This window comes from Cyanistes caeruleus, chromosome 17 (genome assembly GCF_971803275.1).
Source record: "Cyanistes caeruleus chromosome 17, bCyaCae1.hap1.1, whole genome shotgun sequence".
Lineage (NCBI taxonomy): Eukaryota > Metazoa > Chordata > Aves > Passeriformes > Paridae > Cyanistes > Cyanistes caeruleus.
Genome location: NC_141717.1, coordinates 15,900,628 through 15,917,111, shown reverse-complemented (window position 1 = coordinate 15,917,111; position 16,484 = coordinate 15,900,628). Strand labels below are relative to the sequence as shown.

The following is a 16,484-nucleotide window of genomic DNA, read 5'->3' as shown; positions in this document are numbered from 1 at the left end:
GGGCTGGCCAGGAAATCATTAGTTCCACACGAGCTGAATGAATGCATTGCTATGAAGTGGCATCTTGCCCACAACAGGCACAGGGCTGATCACCCAGGGGAACGAGCTCAGAGCTGACTTGATCTTGAGCTGTGTCCTGAATCCAGCTGCAAACAGCTGGGAAGTTGTAGTTAGGCTGAAAAAAAATTAGCTGGGGAGGGAATGGAGAAGAAGAACTTCATGAATTTCAGGTGGCCTGTGATTCCATAGGGGCCATATGCTGGGATTGCTTTTCATGGGATTTCTGTCCTAATTCCTCTAAAGCTTCATCTCTTTGGAGGCCCAGGGCTTGTATCCCCCAGGAACAGCTGTGTGTGCTTGGCCTGGGCACAGAGCCCTGGGATATGGCACTTGTGACTGGCTCAGGACATGCTGTCTCACACCTGAGGAGGTGAGGTTGTACCTTCCCTTGGGATGCTTCCTCAGCAGATCCTCACTCCAGCAGAGCACCTGAGTGTTAGGCTCAGAAACTTAAATGATGCTATGTTTGATGTCAGCAGAGTAATTCTTCACGTATCTACAAGGGCTTGTCTTGGTTTCCATACCCTTTTATAAATTACAAAGGAGACAGATTTGATTAGAAGCTTGGGAATATCCTTCTTTGTAGCTGCAGTCATCCCTAATGAAAATAAATGTTCAGAGCTATTGTCATCAAAGCTTTGCACTGATACACTAATAAGCATTTGAACTACATAGCTGAGTAATTTCCATGAGGAATGAGCCCATGGAGAGGTCTGGATCATGCTGTTTGCTTCCAGAGCTCAGGTTGGTAATTAATGACATTTCAGGCTGTGACAATCTCCACGAGCCGGCCTTCCGGCCTCTGGGGACCCACTCTGCTGCTGTTGTTATTGCCATCAGGTTCTTCTTCATCTTTTAGGGGCAATCCCTGAGTACCATTCTGATTAAAAATGATTCCAGACAACTGCTGGGGAGGTTTGGGTCTGGTGAAGTCACCCAAGATCAGACAGGTGGATTTTCTTACTGCTTTTGCTGGGAGAGATACTCGATCTGCCCTGAGGCTCTTGCAGTAATTTAAACCAGGGACAGGCAGCTCTGACTAATTAGAAATCTGGAAAAGCCCACAGAGTGCCTCAGAAGGCTCTGGTTTTATGCAAGAGGCTGACTTACTGTAGCTTCTGTGCTCGTTTCCCACTGCTCAAATACAACTCCTTGTGTACAAATAGTTTTTTCCAGGCCCTGTACTCATGGCTTTGCTGTGACTCACCAGGAGTTTTTGAACACAGCTTTTAATAGCTCCCGTCCTGCATAAAAGTTACTGTGCTGAACTATATTTAGTGTTTCTTCAAGCCACTTGGCAATGTGAGAGTCTTGAGTTGGAACATAATTATTACATTAAGCAAGTTATGTTAAAATGCCTGTTATCGAGCTATTGTACGAGGAGGAGCTGCCTGCATTTGTCTGTATGTGGAAAACCTGCTGGAAAGCAATGATTTCTAGTAATAATTCATGGAAAATGTGGATGGTCCAAATTATTCCTTTTATTTTTCTTGCTAAAGCATTATCCATTGATACTTGTCTTTCCCAGAGTTGTTCTGTGTATTATTACTTAAGGAAGGTTTTTCTGCTTCTTCATGTTGTGTTGATAGTACTTTGAAACTCGCTTTTTCAAGTGTCCAGGGTGGTAAAACAAGAGTGCATCCACCTCTCTCAATACTTCCATCAGTATAACATTAACCCTACAGTGCCATTTAATATAAAAAAAAAAATTCTTATTTGATGTTTTGCTGGTTTTGGGGTGGGGGGAGGAAATTGAGTATGACCCCAGTACTTGAAAATTTCTGGCTCAAACATCCTTTAATAGAAGTTAAATCTGCTGAGCGTTATTTACTTGCATTGCTTGTTGTGTTTGGCAGAGATGTTTGAAGAAGTGGTAAACAGCATTGAAATATTTCATATTTACAGGGAGTTTGCAGGTTGCCATTTGTCTCCATTGGAGTGCTCATGAAAAGAAAAATCTCATTTCAGTGTTTATAATCGTTATCTTAAGCATTTCCTGTTTATCTCCAAATGAAGTTCCAGGTCTCTAATTAGGAAATTGCATTAGGTCTTTCTGCGTGGCAGCTGAATGCAATGACGGGTTTAAAGGAGTCTGAGTGTGTTTAATGAGGGGGATGCTGGGCAGGGTTTAGGGCTGCAGGTGGGAGCAAAGTGTGGGGGATGGCAGCTGTTAAATAAATAAATTAAATAACAATTACAGGGGGACTGGGGCTGTTGGACAGGGAGCACAGCAGGAGCTGCCTGGCTGCAGGATATTCCTTACCTGGCTGCTCCCAGGGCACTGGGGGCTCTGCTCAGTCACAAATCCCAGCAAAGTGGAGATTCCATGCAGGGGTGGGAGCAAGGAAAGAGCTCGGTTACCCTGGCAGCGCTGCTCAGCCCCAGCAGGGCCAGCAAAGTCTCGGTGTTGGAGCCTTTATCTGCTTCCTGCACCCTTTGGGGACCTCTGACACAATGTAATGGCTTGTGCAGCTTGGGAGTTGGATTTTTCTTCCAGGACAAACTGCTAATTATAGAAAAGCAGGCAGCTATTATGTGTTCAGTTTGGGGCTGCTGCTTGTGGCGAGCTTTGGCACAAGCTGGGGGGTTTGGGTCTGTATTGTCACAGACATAAATCACAGATTATAGCAATAATTCCAGAAATGGATGTTTTAAATTGCATCCAGGCTGTGGTCTAGATTGACTTTTGTGAGCATGTCTGTTGATCCCATTGATTAATATCCACTTAAAAGGTGATTGCTGAAGCCAAAAGAAAAAATCACCTGAATTTACTGAAGATGAGGACTTTGTAGCAAGTTTCTGTCACTGTTCTGTCTCAGTGAGGAGCTTGGTGAGGCTGAACTGCTGCTCTGCTGAGCTGGAACCCCTGGTGGGACCAGAGGTACTGGCTGTGAACAGGAAAGAAAACAATTTATTCTGGCCTGGTTTTGGTGTTTCCTTTAGGTTTTGTAAAGGCACTGAGTTTATCAGGATCTTATAATTCCTCATGGGCCACGATGATCTCATGTTTAAAGTCCAGGTCATTAAGAATCCTGAAGATTAGACACTTAAGAAATTACGTTGTGTTTTTAAGGAACCTCTTCCTTGTGCCCTTACAAGGGCAGCCCCAGGTTTGAAATCAGTGAGTAAATAGTTGCTCAGCCCTCAGTTTAGAAGCCTCATCGCTTGTGATGTGCTTCCAGACCACATGAAACCTGGGAATGCCTTTCCTGGGCTGCCCAGGTGACGTGGGCAGGGTGTGATGCTCAGGGAGGTGTGGGTGGCATTTCCCACCCGTGTGCCCCGAGCCAGGGGTGCCTTCTGCGTGGTGCCATCTGACAGCACCAGGGGTGACAGCCCTGGCACCCAGTGTCCCTGCCAGGCTGCCCTCTGGCACTGGGAACCATTCCCTCCTGGCCTGTCGCTCCAGGATTCTGTGAACAGCCTCTCCCCATCTTGTCAGCTCTTTCACGTGCTGGAAGGCCACAATTAAATCACCCCAAAGCTTCTCTTTCCCAGAGAAAACTAAACAACAAACTAAATTTTGTTGACTTGAGTAATAAATGTTGTGAATTCCAGTAGGAGCCAGCTAAAGCCTGTCAGTGAAAAGAAAAAAGTAAGTACATAACTTTGTGTCGGCCTCGTGTGTCAGGTGCTGAGTGGGCAGTGGGCAAAATACTTGAGATTTTTGTTGCAGAAAAAGAAATGAAAAGATTCCAAGCTGGGGGATTTAGGTAATATTAATTGCCTTCTTGCATGCGTGTCCTCTTCTCCTTTGGCTCTGTTCAAGCTGCTGCTTGATGAAACAGATGAGATGATAAAATATTCACAATCCAGACAGACACCGTAGGATCCGCTCTGGCTGGGTCAGCCCGGGCTCTCTGTTCTGCCGGGGGTCAGGAGTGGGTGAGGATAAAGGGAGCCTCTGTCTCGAGAAAGCCTGCTCTTACAGTGCCTTCAAATGCAGAATAAAGTGTCCTCTTTCTGTGCAGGTGCCTCTCAGGTGCTTTCAGGAGGGTTTGAGGTGCAGGGCAGTGCCAAAGCTGGCACACCGTTCCCGTGTCGCGTAACCAGAGCCTGAGTCACCATTCCCAGCTGGAACGGTGCTGGGAGAAACCCTCAGGGAGGCAGAGGGAGCTGGGGGAGTGGGAAGGGATGTTACTGTCCATGGGGGTTAGGTGCACCCAGGTTTTGGTGTCTGACAGAACAGCAGGATAGGAAGGTAAAAGTACACCTGAATCCGCTCTGGTGGCAATGGCTCAGCTGAAGGCACAGGAGGTGCCTTTCTTCCTCCCAATATTTATTCATATAAAAAAATAATCCCCATCAGGGATGATTCCTTAATTCTGACTTGATCTGATGAGGGTTCTTCAGAGTGAATAATTTTAATATCAGGTTATGCCCAGAGTAAAAATCTTGAAATAGTCATGATTTGATCTGCTAAAATAGCCAGAAATGATGTAACAGTCTGTTTCAGCCTGATGCTGTAATGGGATACACTTAGAATTGATGAAAGCAAATGTATTTCTTAGCCACTTGCATGGTATTTTTAGGTTATGAGAATGGATCTGTGGCCAGAGCTCTTGTTAGAGGTCGTTGTATCAGCAATGATGAAATGCCAAATGACAGGATCTTTTTAGGAAGGGGTTAAATAAAAAGTGTCTTTACGTGTTAGAAACGTTTTCTAACATTCTGCACAGTCTCTAGAAAGAAAGAAATTGTAACTGAAATGAAGTAGCTCCAATTTTTGGCATTTAGGAGACCCTCCAGCCCACGGTGGCTTTTCCAAGGCAGCACTTGGCCACGGCACAGCTCTGAGCTACAACTCTGGGAGTTTGATTAAACACCAGTCAAACTGGGTAAGGAAGTCTGATTTCAGTAACTCAGAGCCAAGTGCCTTCACAGCAGTTGGTGGTGACAGACCAAGTGATACCCAGTGATTTGAGCAGGTGACTGTACTAGATTCCTCATTTTTCAGGCTGTTTGACTGTCGTAGGTACCAGTCTTGATGGCTAAACTCGATCCTTGGACTCTTCCAACCCAAACCCTTCCAGGATTCTGTGGTTTTAATTAAAATTTATTCCTTAGGAACCAAATAGCTTTAGAACCTTTGGAGTGTGAAGCTGCTATTCCATGGCTGATCCCCAGGACAGTCGGGATACTTGTGCAAGGTCTCCTTGGCTGGTTCCTTCTCACCAGGAAACAGCTCCTCAAAGCTGGGTGAGGTCACAGCGCTCCTCTCACTGAGGTGGAGCCTTTCTTTCCTGGACAGGGATTGTTGTCTGGTGGAGTTAATTGCACTGCAGAGTGACAGGGACATCCTGGAGCGAGTGCAGAGGGGTGAATCAAAGGGCCAGCGGGGTGCACACGCCGAGGTGCAGAATGGCCAAATGGCCTTTGGCTCTGAAGGATCGATGGAGGAGGAGTTTTTCCTTCTGTCCTGCAAATTGTGATGTGTTTCACACTGCTGCACTGAAATTTCTGTGTGTGTAACCTCACTGGCTTCTCAGGATCCCAGTGATGCTTCCAGAGTGAAATTTAAAATTAATTAAAGGGTAAGTGGTAGCTTGTACAGTTGAATATTGCACAGACCAGGCAGGTCACTGGAGAGAGCTGTTAATGCTGTTGAACACACAGATAACACATCCTCCGTGTTTAGAGCTAAGAAAGGTACTTTAGTCAGTGACAGGAAAATGAATTTCAAAGGTGGGCCGGTGTTTAGGAGATAAATTGTCCTGCAGGCAGTTTGAAAAGTCACGGCTGAGATATGGCTGGGGAAATTACAGCAGCTATTCCAATGTGGACTCTTCACATAGAAATATCAAGAAATTGTTAGGAAACATTGATCCCCAAATTAAAAATTTTATTTTCTGTAGGAAATGAAGCTGCTAAAAAACTGATATTCTCAGAGAAACCAATGTGTGAGCTGAGCTTGCAGCTTCTGTGAGCATTCAGCTGCTCTGCCCTGCTGCAGAGCGATTTCACACGCAGATTAGGTGTTCTGAGCTGCTGGTTTTTGTAGGAACAGAGCAGCAAGCCAAAGTAATCCTGCTTTTGTAACAGCAGGTCCAGGCGTGTGTTGAAGTGCAGGATCATAAACCTCCATTAGTGCGAGGCTCCCGGTTCCTTCTCAGCAAGGCAGGGCTTGAGTTCACTTGGTTTTGTGCTGGGGCAGCCTCGTGGCAGGGTGGGAATGGCCCAGCTCTGTGTGTGCTGTGTCCAGGCAACGGGAAAACAGGAGCCGTGTCCAGCTGGGATCCCGGGGATGCCTCCTCCTGCTGAAACATAATCAAGGGCTCAGCCATTAATTGTTAATCACGGCCGCGCTCAGGAAATCAGCGCAAAGGCTCCCTTGTGAAATCGTGTGCACAGGGAGTAATCCCTGGTTTGTGCCCAGCTGATTTTATATAACTTCAGACCTCCAAATTCCCTTACAGCCTTTTTACTGCTATGTCAAAGCTTCCAGCTCCTTTTTGCAGCCTGACTTTCTATTCCTGCTTCATTGTTCTGCCTTTTCTGCATTTCCTTGTTTTGCTTCTTGTGTTGATTCGGTTTGGTTCCTTCTCCAAGGCTTTCTCTTGCCAGTTTTTGTGAATCCCCAAACTTAAAATAGATAATAGTGGGCAATACATTAAAAAAGAGCAGTGTTACCTTTGGTGAAACAATCATTTCTGGACTGGAGTTCTTTGACACTTACCCAAGACTGAATCCCTGGGTGCCCTGTGCCAAGCTCTCACCCCCTTCACAGAGAAGAATTTATAATATCTGATCTAAACCTCCTTGCTGTCAGTGTGAAGCTGTTCCCCCTTGTCTTGTCAAAGTTGAAAAAAAGCAACCAAATACGCCAAAGACGCCCAGGGTTTTTTCAGCAGTTCAGTGAATTTTGTTCATTCCTGTAATGCATTTTTTTCCTATTCAGACATGTCTGTCCTGTAAAAAGCTTGTCTGTGGAAAAGGCGGTGCTGCTTCTTGCAGTCCTTTCCAGCAATTGACAATGCAAGACTTCTGGGAAATTAAAAATGTCTTGAGTTGGTGGCAATCCACCTGTCTCATGGCTAGAGTGGAAATCGGGATTTGTCTGGAAGTTCAGGAGATGTTGGAGGGTGTTTTGGTAGTTTTTTAAATTCCCTTTTCACGTGTGGAGGAGTTCTCGTGTCAGCAGCTGCTTTGGCAAGGGGACCACACTCACTTAACTGAGAGAGCTGCCAGGGCCAGGGGAATGGGAATCCCTGAGCCCTGCTGCTGTCCCTTCCCTCTGCTCCAGCCCTCCCAGCTCACACCTCTGGGCTCTGCCTGGAAAATCCTGGGAAATCTCCTGGCTGGTGCTGGGAGCTGCTGCCAGTGGGGATGGGATGCTCCTGCTGGAGATGAGCAGGACACAGCCAGGTCTGGCAGCAGCTCTGATGTCACCTGTGGGAATGAAATGTCAGCCCCAGGCTGCGCTTTCACCATCAGTTGAAGCTGATCTTAAGTAGCTGCTGTTGCTGAAAGGGACAGATTTCCCTGTCCCTGTCCTGTGCTGGTGGCCAAGGAGAGGCCCAAGGCTGCTGGGAGCTGTTTCCTGTTGCTGGATATGATTGTGGTGTTGGTGGTGCTGGAAGGAGCCACACCTGACACTTGGGATGGAGCAGTGTTCCAGGCAGGGCCCCTGGGAGGAGTGAGGGGCAGCTTTGGGGTGGGGTGACTGGAGCTGGCACAGCCTGGAGCCCAGGGGAGCCCTGGGGAGCCCAGGGGAGCCCAGGTGAGCCCTGGAGAGCCCAGCTGAGCCCAGCTGAGCCCAGGTGAGCAGCGCTGCTGGCCTGAGGTGCTGCAGGATCACTCCTGGTGCCAGGTTAAATTTCACCTGGAGCTGCTGCTGTGGCCCAAAGCACAGCAATCCCTGTGCTGGCACCATCTACTGTTGTGTTGGAAATTACACCTGACATTCAGGAATAACAATTCAGGAGTTATTTGGGTTGCTTTCTGCTGGACTGTGTCTTATAGCAGAGCTGTACCCAGCTACTTTTACATAAATGATTCTGCATAAATAAGAGGTTGTTGCTTGCTTGGGAGGGAGAGACCTTGTGTGAGAATAAACTTCTAAATGTAAATAAATACCTAGCAGTTAAATATTAAAAGCAGTTACCAAGACATGGTGTAGATGGTGTCTTTTTATTTTTAATAAATTATGGTAATAAACTGTCATGTTTGGAAAGCTCAAGTTCTGTAGTAAAGCATAAGAAATGTAGATTGTGGTACTTAAGGGAGAAAAAGCAAATCATAAGAAATACATCATCATTTGATAAGCTACACCAGAAACTTTAAAAGGTTTGTCTCAGGTTCTTTGGAGTTTTTTGGTTACTAATTTATGACAGCCTGTCATTCTTATTTTGGGGAACAAAACATGAGACCACTACAGGATTTCACCTTGCCTGGATTTTAGCAGTTAGGATGTTAATCCCCTGCAGCAGCACTTCACCTTTCCTTCACAAGCTATTAATAGTTTCACCAATCAAAATGCACTTTTTGAAAGAAGTCACATTGTTATTTGCCTGACAGAGATTTGGGGTTTTTCAAAGTCAAAAAGAATATGGGGGAGAGCTTTAATAGCTGTGACTTTGTCCCAGGTATGAAATGGGAGGTCAGCAGTCACCACTTGATTTCCTGGGATAGCAGGTGATTGGAACTGTATTACTGAAGTGCAAATTTGTGTTTGTACCCAGAAGTTGACAAGCTGTTGGACTCATCAGGTGCTCACTGAAACATCTCTTCCTTCCCTCTGTAAATGGGCTTCTACTTTTAGACCACAATTGTATTTTTGCCTGTAGAAAGTTCATTTGAAATTCCTCTCAGACTTGCAGTGCTGTGGCTGAGAGGGATCTGCCCAGTTTTGTTAGACTGAAGCCAAAAGTGCTTTTGTTGAACCACACTGTATTTGGTGGAATTCTCAAGATGTGATATTAAAACCACTCAGTGTGTGTTTTACAAGGAGGAACTCTGCAGGGCCTTGCTGCAGTGCCTGTTCCTCCAAAAGTGGCCCGAAAATAGGATTTGGCTTGAGTTGAGGTTGTTCTCCAGAGCTAAATTTACTGCCTCGCTCCAGAGACCAGCCTTGGATCCATCTCACCAATGCAGGAATTTCAATCCCCTCCTGTGAGGAGTGTCCTGGCTTTCCCTGCTCTGCACAGGAGCACTCTGCTCTCTTTCCAGGATGATTATTTCCCTGCAGCCTGCCCTGCCTCTCATTAAAGCAGCTCCAGCTCCCACCTCCAGGGCTGAGGTGGAAGAGATCAAAGCTGAGCTCGGAGAGTCAGTGACCGAGCACAGTTTGATGGGGGAACTCAGTGGAGATAATGAAGAAGGAAGGCAAAGCAGCAGAAATCTTTCTTTATTCACTCACTGAAGCCTGAATTGTAGTTGTGCAGCTCTGAGGTGTTTGGATCACTGAAATGTTTTGGAGGTGATGCACCATTTTTAAAGCAATTCTAAAGGACTGGAAGCACAGGAGCTGCAGCTGGTGGGTGAGTTCCAAAACAGCAGCCTTTGGTGGGATTTCTGCCTCACTGAAACATCTGTGGTCACCAGATTTACAATTAAATCAATTCTAATACATGTGAAAAAGCTTACATTTTTAATTTGGGTGAAAAATGAGGATAGGAGGCAAACTAAGAGTCATGCTTATAGCTGGTTGTGTGTGGTGTTCCCAAAATACTAATACTGAAAGTGAGTGCTGACTAGCACCTGACAGTGTTCTCTGAGTTATTTTTGAACATTTGAAACCCACTTCAGAATATTGATGAGTACCTTGAGTCATGCTGCTTTCCTTTCAAAAATCAGCCGAAGGTCAAACAGGCAGGAGTGAGTTGGTGGTCCTGAAACACCTTGGAGTTGGATTTTCTGTTTGTCTTGGTGAGTGTTTGAAAAACAAACCTTTTTGAAGGGAAATTGTCATCTAATTCTGGATTCCTTGTTTTGGAGAGAGCTGCTGATTCTTTCATTTTTCCTGGCAGCAAGTGCTGCCTATTGTATGTGGAAAGCAGGCAGGATGTGCTGCCAGCCCAGCAAGGTGCTCGCTCTTACCTCAGCAGCCAGCTCAGCTGGTTACTCCTGGTAACAAACACAGCCTTTGTTTGGGGAGAAACCAGCCAGCAGGGAAGGCTGGCTCTAGTTCTGTCTCCAGTTTGGGTGGATGGCTCCTTGCTTCCACTGAAACCTTTCCAGGCTTGTGGACTGGTCCCTGCCCTCCCGTGGCATCACCTCTGCCAGGGCCACCGCCCAGCAGGGTGAGTCAGGCCTTCATGGTGACATTTCAACTGAGTCACTTCTTCTGCTGGCAATGGCCAAGCTTTTATGGCTCATGTGTCAGGTTTGCTCGCCTCCCTTCCTCGTCAGCCTTTCAGGAGTGTGCATTTCATAGAATCATGGAGTGGTTGGGTTGGAAGGGGATTTAAAGCCCATCCAGCCCAACCCCAACATCTCCCACTGTCCCAGGCTGCTCCAAGCTCTGTCCAACCCAGCCCTGGGCACTGCCAGGGATCCAGGGGCTGTGCCAGGGCCTGCCCACCCTCCCAGCCAGGAATTCCTTCCCTGTATCCCATCCCGCCCTGCCCTCTGGCTGTGGGAAGCCATTCCCCCTTGGCCTGTCTCTGCAGGCCCCTGTAAAAAGTCTCTTGCAGTGGTTCTGTAGCTTTGACCTGCCTTGGGGACCAGCCCTGCTTCAGTGCTGATGCTCCAGTGATGGGCAGGACCAGGGGGCTCTCAGATGCTGTTTAGGTGAAGCATTATTTATTTTAAATCTCCAGTGGCAGGTTTAATAGACCCTCTTCATTTTACACAAGAAAATGTAAATTCTTTCCTGATGGAAGATAACACTTTTATCTCAGGAATTCCCAGCTGCTGTTTCGAGATGCACAGAGGCATCTCTTCAGGCCTGGAAGTGTGAAGAAGCTGCAGAATGACCAAGCAAAGGAATCAGTTTTTGATCTGTGGGGTGGGAGCTGTTCTGCCCACCCTGCCTGGGCTGAGGCAGGCTTTGAGCCCTGGGGTCAGAAAGAAGGGAAAAACGGAATTAAAAGGAATTATACCATAAAACACTCTGACAGGAGTTCAGTTAGGGGCACATGGAATGCATTTTAAAAATGTCACAGCAAGCCAAAGTATTGTGATTAACATGTCTGGAATAAAAAAATAGAGTCTTTCCCTGTAAAACCAATTGGCTTTTTGCTTGGGGTGTGTTAAGGCCATGCCACCCTAAGCAGGAAATGGCACCAGCATTTCTGTTCCATATCCTGTTTCATGCTAAGTACTGTATTTGGTGTCTTGAAAAGAAAATTTGCTTGAAGAAACAAGAGTTTTGTTAAAGATGGCAGTTCCTCAGTGTCCTGGGATGGTGGAGAGCAAGGCTGGCTCTGCTCAGGGATTTGGCTGAAGCTGCTGGCTGTGCTGTGCTCGGAGCCTGCCCTGCCCTTTGCTGCCTGTTCCACCCTGGAGCTGTGTCAGGGAGGCTGTTTGTCCAAAGGGTGAGCTGGGGGAGCTGATCTGGCTGAGGAGCAGCTGTTTCTGTCAAATTCTTCCACTTACCCTATCCCAGCTGCACCAGGGGTGGTATCCTGCTGGAGAGGGACCCTGCAGGCATGGGGAGCTCTGAGTGGGCAGGACACTGCTCTGTGTGAAAGTTCTGATTTCAGAGAATTCAGTAGTTTTATCCCCTTTTGTGATTAAGAGGATTATTACAGCCATAACAAATGATTATTCAGTTGTGTTTTTACAATCAGTCTCTTAAAATGCACTGCTGACTTAAGAGCTCAGTACCAGTTGATTCATGTCAAAGTTCTTGTGGTGTAGCAGAGAAGCTTCATTTCTCAGAAGCTCCTTTCCCTGGGAGCAGCTCCGTTCTGCTCCTGTGGAGCACTGCCAGCCTGGCAGATATTTTGGATTTGGGCAGCCCCAGTGGTGTTGCTGTGGTAGGTGGGGTGCCAGCCCTGCATGCCCAACATTCCTGGGCTGCTGCTGCTGTGTCCCATGTGCCAGCAGCACCCCTGGGACACACCTGTGCCCAGAGAGGAGGATCCTGTTCCAGGGGGCTGCCCCCCGAGGCACAGGGAGCTTGGAGGGGCTCCCCAGGGCTGCTTCCCCCGTTAGGAATGGCTTGGAGAGAGCTCATCTTGCAACCCAGCTTGAACTGCTTGGACTGAATGGAAATTCAGGGAATGGAAACAGCCCTGGCTGCTGCAGCCTGGCCTTCAGAGCCTGGGGCTGGGCTGGGCTGGGGGAAGAAAGAAGCCCCAGTGCAGGGTCTCCAGCCTGGTGGGCAGTGGGGAAGCCCTTGGGAGCACTCTGCAGCTTCCAGTTCTTCACTCCAGAAGGATTTCTTCATTGCTTCAATTCGATAAGGTGCAAAATAAACACTAACAAGGGCTGAGGACAGAAGTTTAGCAGTGAAAATCTGTTCTTTTTGAGAAGTTTGCTGCTTCCCTGGTTAGCTGGCAGAAGGAGTTAGCATCCCTCGAAGCTTCAGTGGGATGGAAACTTCAAACTGGTCATACCTGTAGTTCCAAGGGAGACAGGGGTTAATTCCAAGGGAGACAGAGGTTAATTCCAAGGGAGACAGAGGTTAATTCCCAAGGAGCCAGGTCCCTTTGATGGTTTGCTGCTTTCCCCTGTGCAGAGAGATGGGCTGTGCTGCTATCACAGGGTTGTGTTTTCTCTTTCAGGGTTGTGATTACTGAAAAACAACATTATTTAGTGGCTCTTTCTTGGCTTCCTTATTAAAGGTGGAATGTGGGCCTGCAGGAAGGGTGAGGTCTTCCCTCGGTGCACTTCCGAACCTGACATCAGCAGCAGGGGCTGTTGTGACTGTGCCACGCTCCTGCTGCCAGCCAGGGCTGGGGACAGATCCCACAGTGGAGATCTGCATTGGCCACTGCACATTTAGCTCCTGGAGGAACCAGATCAGTGTAAGAACAGAGCTTAAGAGAAATGAGTAAAATAATTTTGCACTTCACATAATTATCCATAGAATGTGGGTAAACCACACTTACACTGGGAAGGAGCTTCTGCAAGCACAGTACTGAGCCATCATTGCTTTTCACTCCAGTGGAGAGAATATCCTAGGAAAAAGGAAGGGAAGGATAGATCAAACTTTGTATTACTCTAAAGTTGTATGGAAGCTCTATTCTATAATTTGAATTAAAGTTGTGGCTGCAGCAGAGTAGGTTTTACAGGGATAAAAAAATAAATACATATCTGCATATAAATAATAAGTATAAATAATTGCTCTTTAACAGGATGTAACTTCCAGCAGACAAAATATTTCTGTTTGGGTGGGAGAAAAGTTTATCAATCTTGTCTGTGTTTTCCTCATCAAATAAATATTCCAGTGCTGTCAGAATATTTCAGCTGCTGTTGTCAGAGTCTGGCTGAGGTTTTGAGCTTTTACCTTATTCTGGCATTTAATAATTAACACCTTATGGTTCACAACTAGTTCAAGCAGATGATGTGCTGTAAAATTGAAGTCAAATAAATGCTTTAAAAACATAGACCCAAACCTGAAGGAATCTTGTCCTTGGAGGCTTTTGGCACGTTCAGCTGCTGAGGCCTGAGCAGGAACACGAGCTTTCCGTGCGTGCCCAGGTTTGCAGAGGGTTATTTGACAGATTGCAGGATCTGATAAAGTCTGGAGTAGCTGAGGGACTCTGGCAGCAGCAGGGGAAACTCTCTGAACAGGAAAAGTGTCCTGGAGTCCCTCCAAGTGCTCCTCGGTGTAGGTGTGTAGTAACGGTGAGCAGCAGAGAGGGAGAGATCAGGGTGAATTTATCTTTATTTTATAGGCCTGGCAAAGGGAGAATCAATCAGTGTTAGAGCCAAAGAGCCAACAACAAATAAACCTGTGTCAACATTAAACAATTTAAAGTTTGTGTAAGCTGGGATGACAAAAGGTGTGGAAACGTGTGTGTAAAGACAGGAGTGTGTCTGGAGCGTTTGTCTGGCGGTGTGGAAGCAGCCAGGGGTTCTCTATTGAATTCAGATTTTCCTGGGAATACCAGGATTAATTTCTGATGGGCTTTTCAAGTACCAGACCCTCTGTTGTACAATTAGGGAGCTCAGCAAGATGAGGTGATGGCAGGTTTGTGGTGAAGGGGTTGAGGGAGGTTTCAGGCTGCCATTCCCACTGCTTTGAGGGATAAAACTCTGCAGTGCTCCCTTCCAAAGAGGTGAGGACGGCTCTCCTGCCCTGTCGTGGTTTTATATTCCTTTGTATTCATGTGCACTGGTTGCAGTTTGCTTTGGGCTTTTCCATGTGCAGTTGGAAATGGCATTTAGAGCTTGGTGCAGTGGATTTGTGCTGCAGGCTGGGCATTCCAGGGATGTCAGGGTTCCCCAAACTCCCTGTGCTGGGGGCCAGGGCTGCCTGTGACGTGGTGAACACGGTGGTGTTTGCAGCAGTGGCAGTAATACGATTATACCCTGGAACTGAGCAGGTTTTGTTGGAATTGTGGAGACAATCTGTGACCCTGAACATGCCAGTTGTCTGACAATGATCTTTTTTCCTCCCATAGGGCTGAGAGAACAGAGGTACTCAGTGAAGACCTGTTGCAGGTATTGTAACATGTTCCATATGTCTTATATTTTTAATGTTGTGATGTGTGAGCCTGCTGAGGTTTGTGGAGTACCTCATGTGGGGAAAAATACTGCATGTGTCAGGGATGGAACCCTGGGTGTCTCTGACTTTTCAGCACATGAAAAAACAGGGGTACATTTTGAGTAGAAAAACTCAGTTACTTCTGTTTCTGAGTCCAAGCACGTGGCTTGGTGGAGGAGGAACCATTCTTGCTCTTAATGAGATGAACATGTCTGATAAGCCCATGAACCATTGGTGCTGATGACTTGCCAGTCTGTCTGAGGAGGATGAAGAAACCCTGGCTGGTTTCTGTCCTCACTGCTTTCACCTGAACAGACCAGCTGGGCCTTAAGAGAAGTGGCACAAAAATCATTCCAACTGCTCACTAATAAAAGTCTGTTAGTGCTTTAAGTGAGTGTACAAAAGCTTCTTGTTTAGCTGTGATATTTGTTCTCAGATCTGTCATGCTGACATCGATTTGTTTGCAGACTTGTCATCTTTGTGCAAATTTATCATCTCATCAAACACGACTTTGACGGTGGAGTTTAAACTGCAACTGTCACATTAACAAGGGTGACTGATTCCATGGAGCAAATCTGCCTGCAGACTTGTCCTACATAGTTGTCTTCCTCTGGTTTCTTTATGAAGGGTTTATAAAAAGAACTCAAATGAGTGAGGGAAGTCAGGCTGGCTGTTGCTGGGACCTGGAGTGTGGTGGTTATTTCTGATTAATCACAAAGCATCTCAGCCTGCTGGAGGTCAGGGCCTGGAGGAGGAACAGGGGAGTCAAGCAATGATGGAAGTGCTTCTGGTTCAGAGCTCTCCAGCTGCTCAGGTTCAGGTGGCAGCTGTGGGAGTGTGACAGCCTCCAAACATGAATTCAGCACAAATACGTGGAGTTACAGAATCCCAGAATGGTTGGGTTGGAAAGGACCTCGAAGCCCATCCAGTTCCAGCCTCCTGCCATGCCAGGGACCCCTCCCACAGCCCCAGGAGCTCCCAGCCCTGTCCAGCCTGGCCTTGGGCACTGCCAGGGATCCAGGGACAGCCCCAGCTGCTCTGGGCACCCTGTGCCAGTGCAATGGTGACCTGGAACATTTCACCCCATTTTCAGGGAGTTGCTTTATTTAAACTAGAATTACCTTCCCAGTTTGCCAGTTCTGTCCTTGATTTCTGAGGAGATGTGGAGCTCAGTGACACAGAGGATGTTAAACACCTTGGTAGCCTGCGAGGGCCCATCTGGTTTCTTGTTTAGCTGCAGAATAGTAACAAGAAGTGAAAGCCAAAAGCTCTGCTGCTTGTTGCCAAAAAAATTTTGCAAGCAAGGCTTTCCCAGGCCCTGAGCAGCCTGGCTACACCCAAGTGGAAGAATTTACTCACTTGTTTGTTTGCTCTTGGGGGCTTGTGCAGGGGCAAGAGGCTCTTATCTAACCCAAGAGTTTGGAAACTGGTGCTGCTCACTTGACAAACATGGTTCACAGTTGGGTTTTTTCATATTCAGCTCAAGCTTTGCACAGGATTGTCAACAGGTTTTTTTTGTTCTGTTTTCTGAAGGGTTGTGCTCCGTTTCAAGTGTCTGTTCAATGTGTTTCATCTGAAGACAAAGGCTATAATTCAGTACTGAAAAGGCCTTTACAATAGTCCTGCTTTCTGGCAGAGCTCTGTGGCAGAAAATGAAGCAATTGTGTGATGTTCTGTACTCTGGGGATGCCCTGAGGGGACAGACAGCGTGGCCTGTGGGTCACCTTGTCACTTCAGAGGTGGCTTGAAGGAGATTAATGTCCTCTGTGCTTTCCTTGCCATCTTTGCACTGGAAAGCAGATCAGAGAGGAGAGGGATGGCTGTG

The 16,484-nt window shown here is 47.0% G+C and overlaps 1 protein-coding gene across 21 annotated transcripts in view; it reads left to right on the top strand.

The window, feature by feature from the left end:
• Nucleotides 1–16,484, top strand: part of ARHGAP17 (Rho GTPase activating protein 17) — a 40,401-nt gene that overhangs the window by 2,567 nt on the left and 21,350 nt on the right. For 16 of the 21 annotated variants that reach the window (XM_086853979.1, XM_086854000.1, XM_086853990.1 and 13 more), the window contains exon 2: nucleotides 14,577–14,616. In XM_086853979.1, the coding sequence (XP_086710105.1) occupies nucleotides 14,577–14,616 (40 nt within the window). Of the gene's footprint in view, nucleotides 1–9,126; nucleotides 9,540–9,689; nucleotides 9,928–14,576; nucleotides 14,617–16,484 lie in introns of those variants that run through there. The other 5 variants (XM_086853993.1, XM_086853999.1, XM_086853998.1 and 2 more) reach the window with 5 other exon arrangements.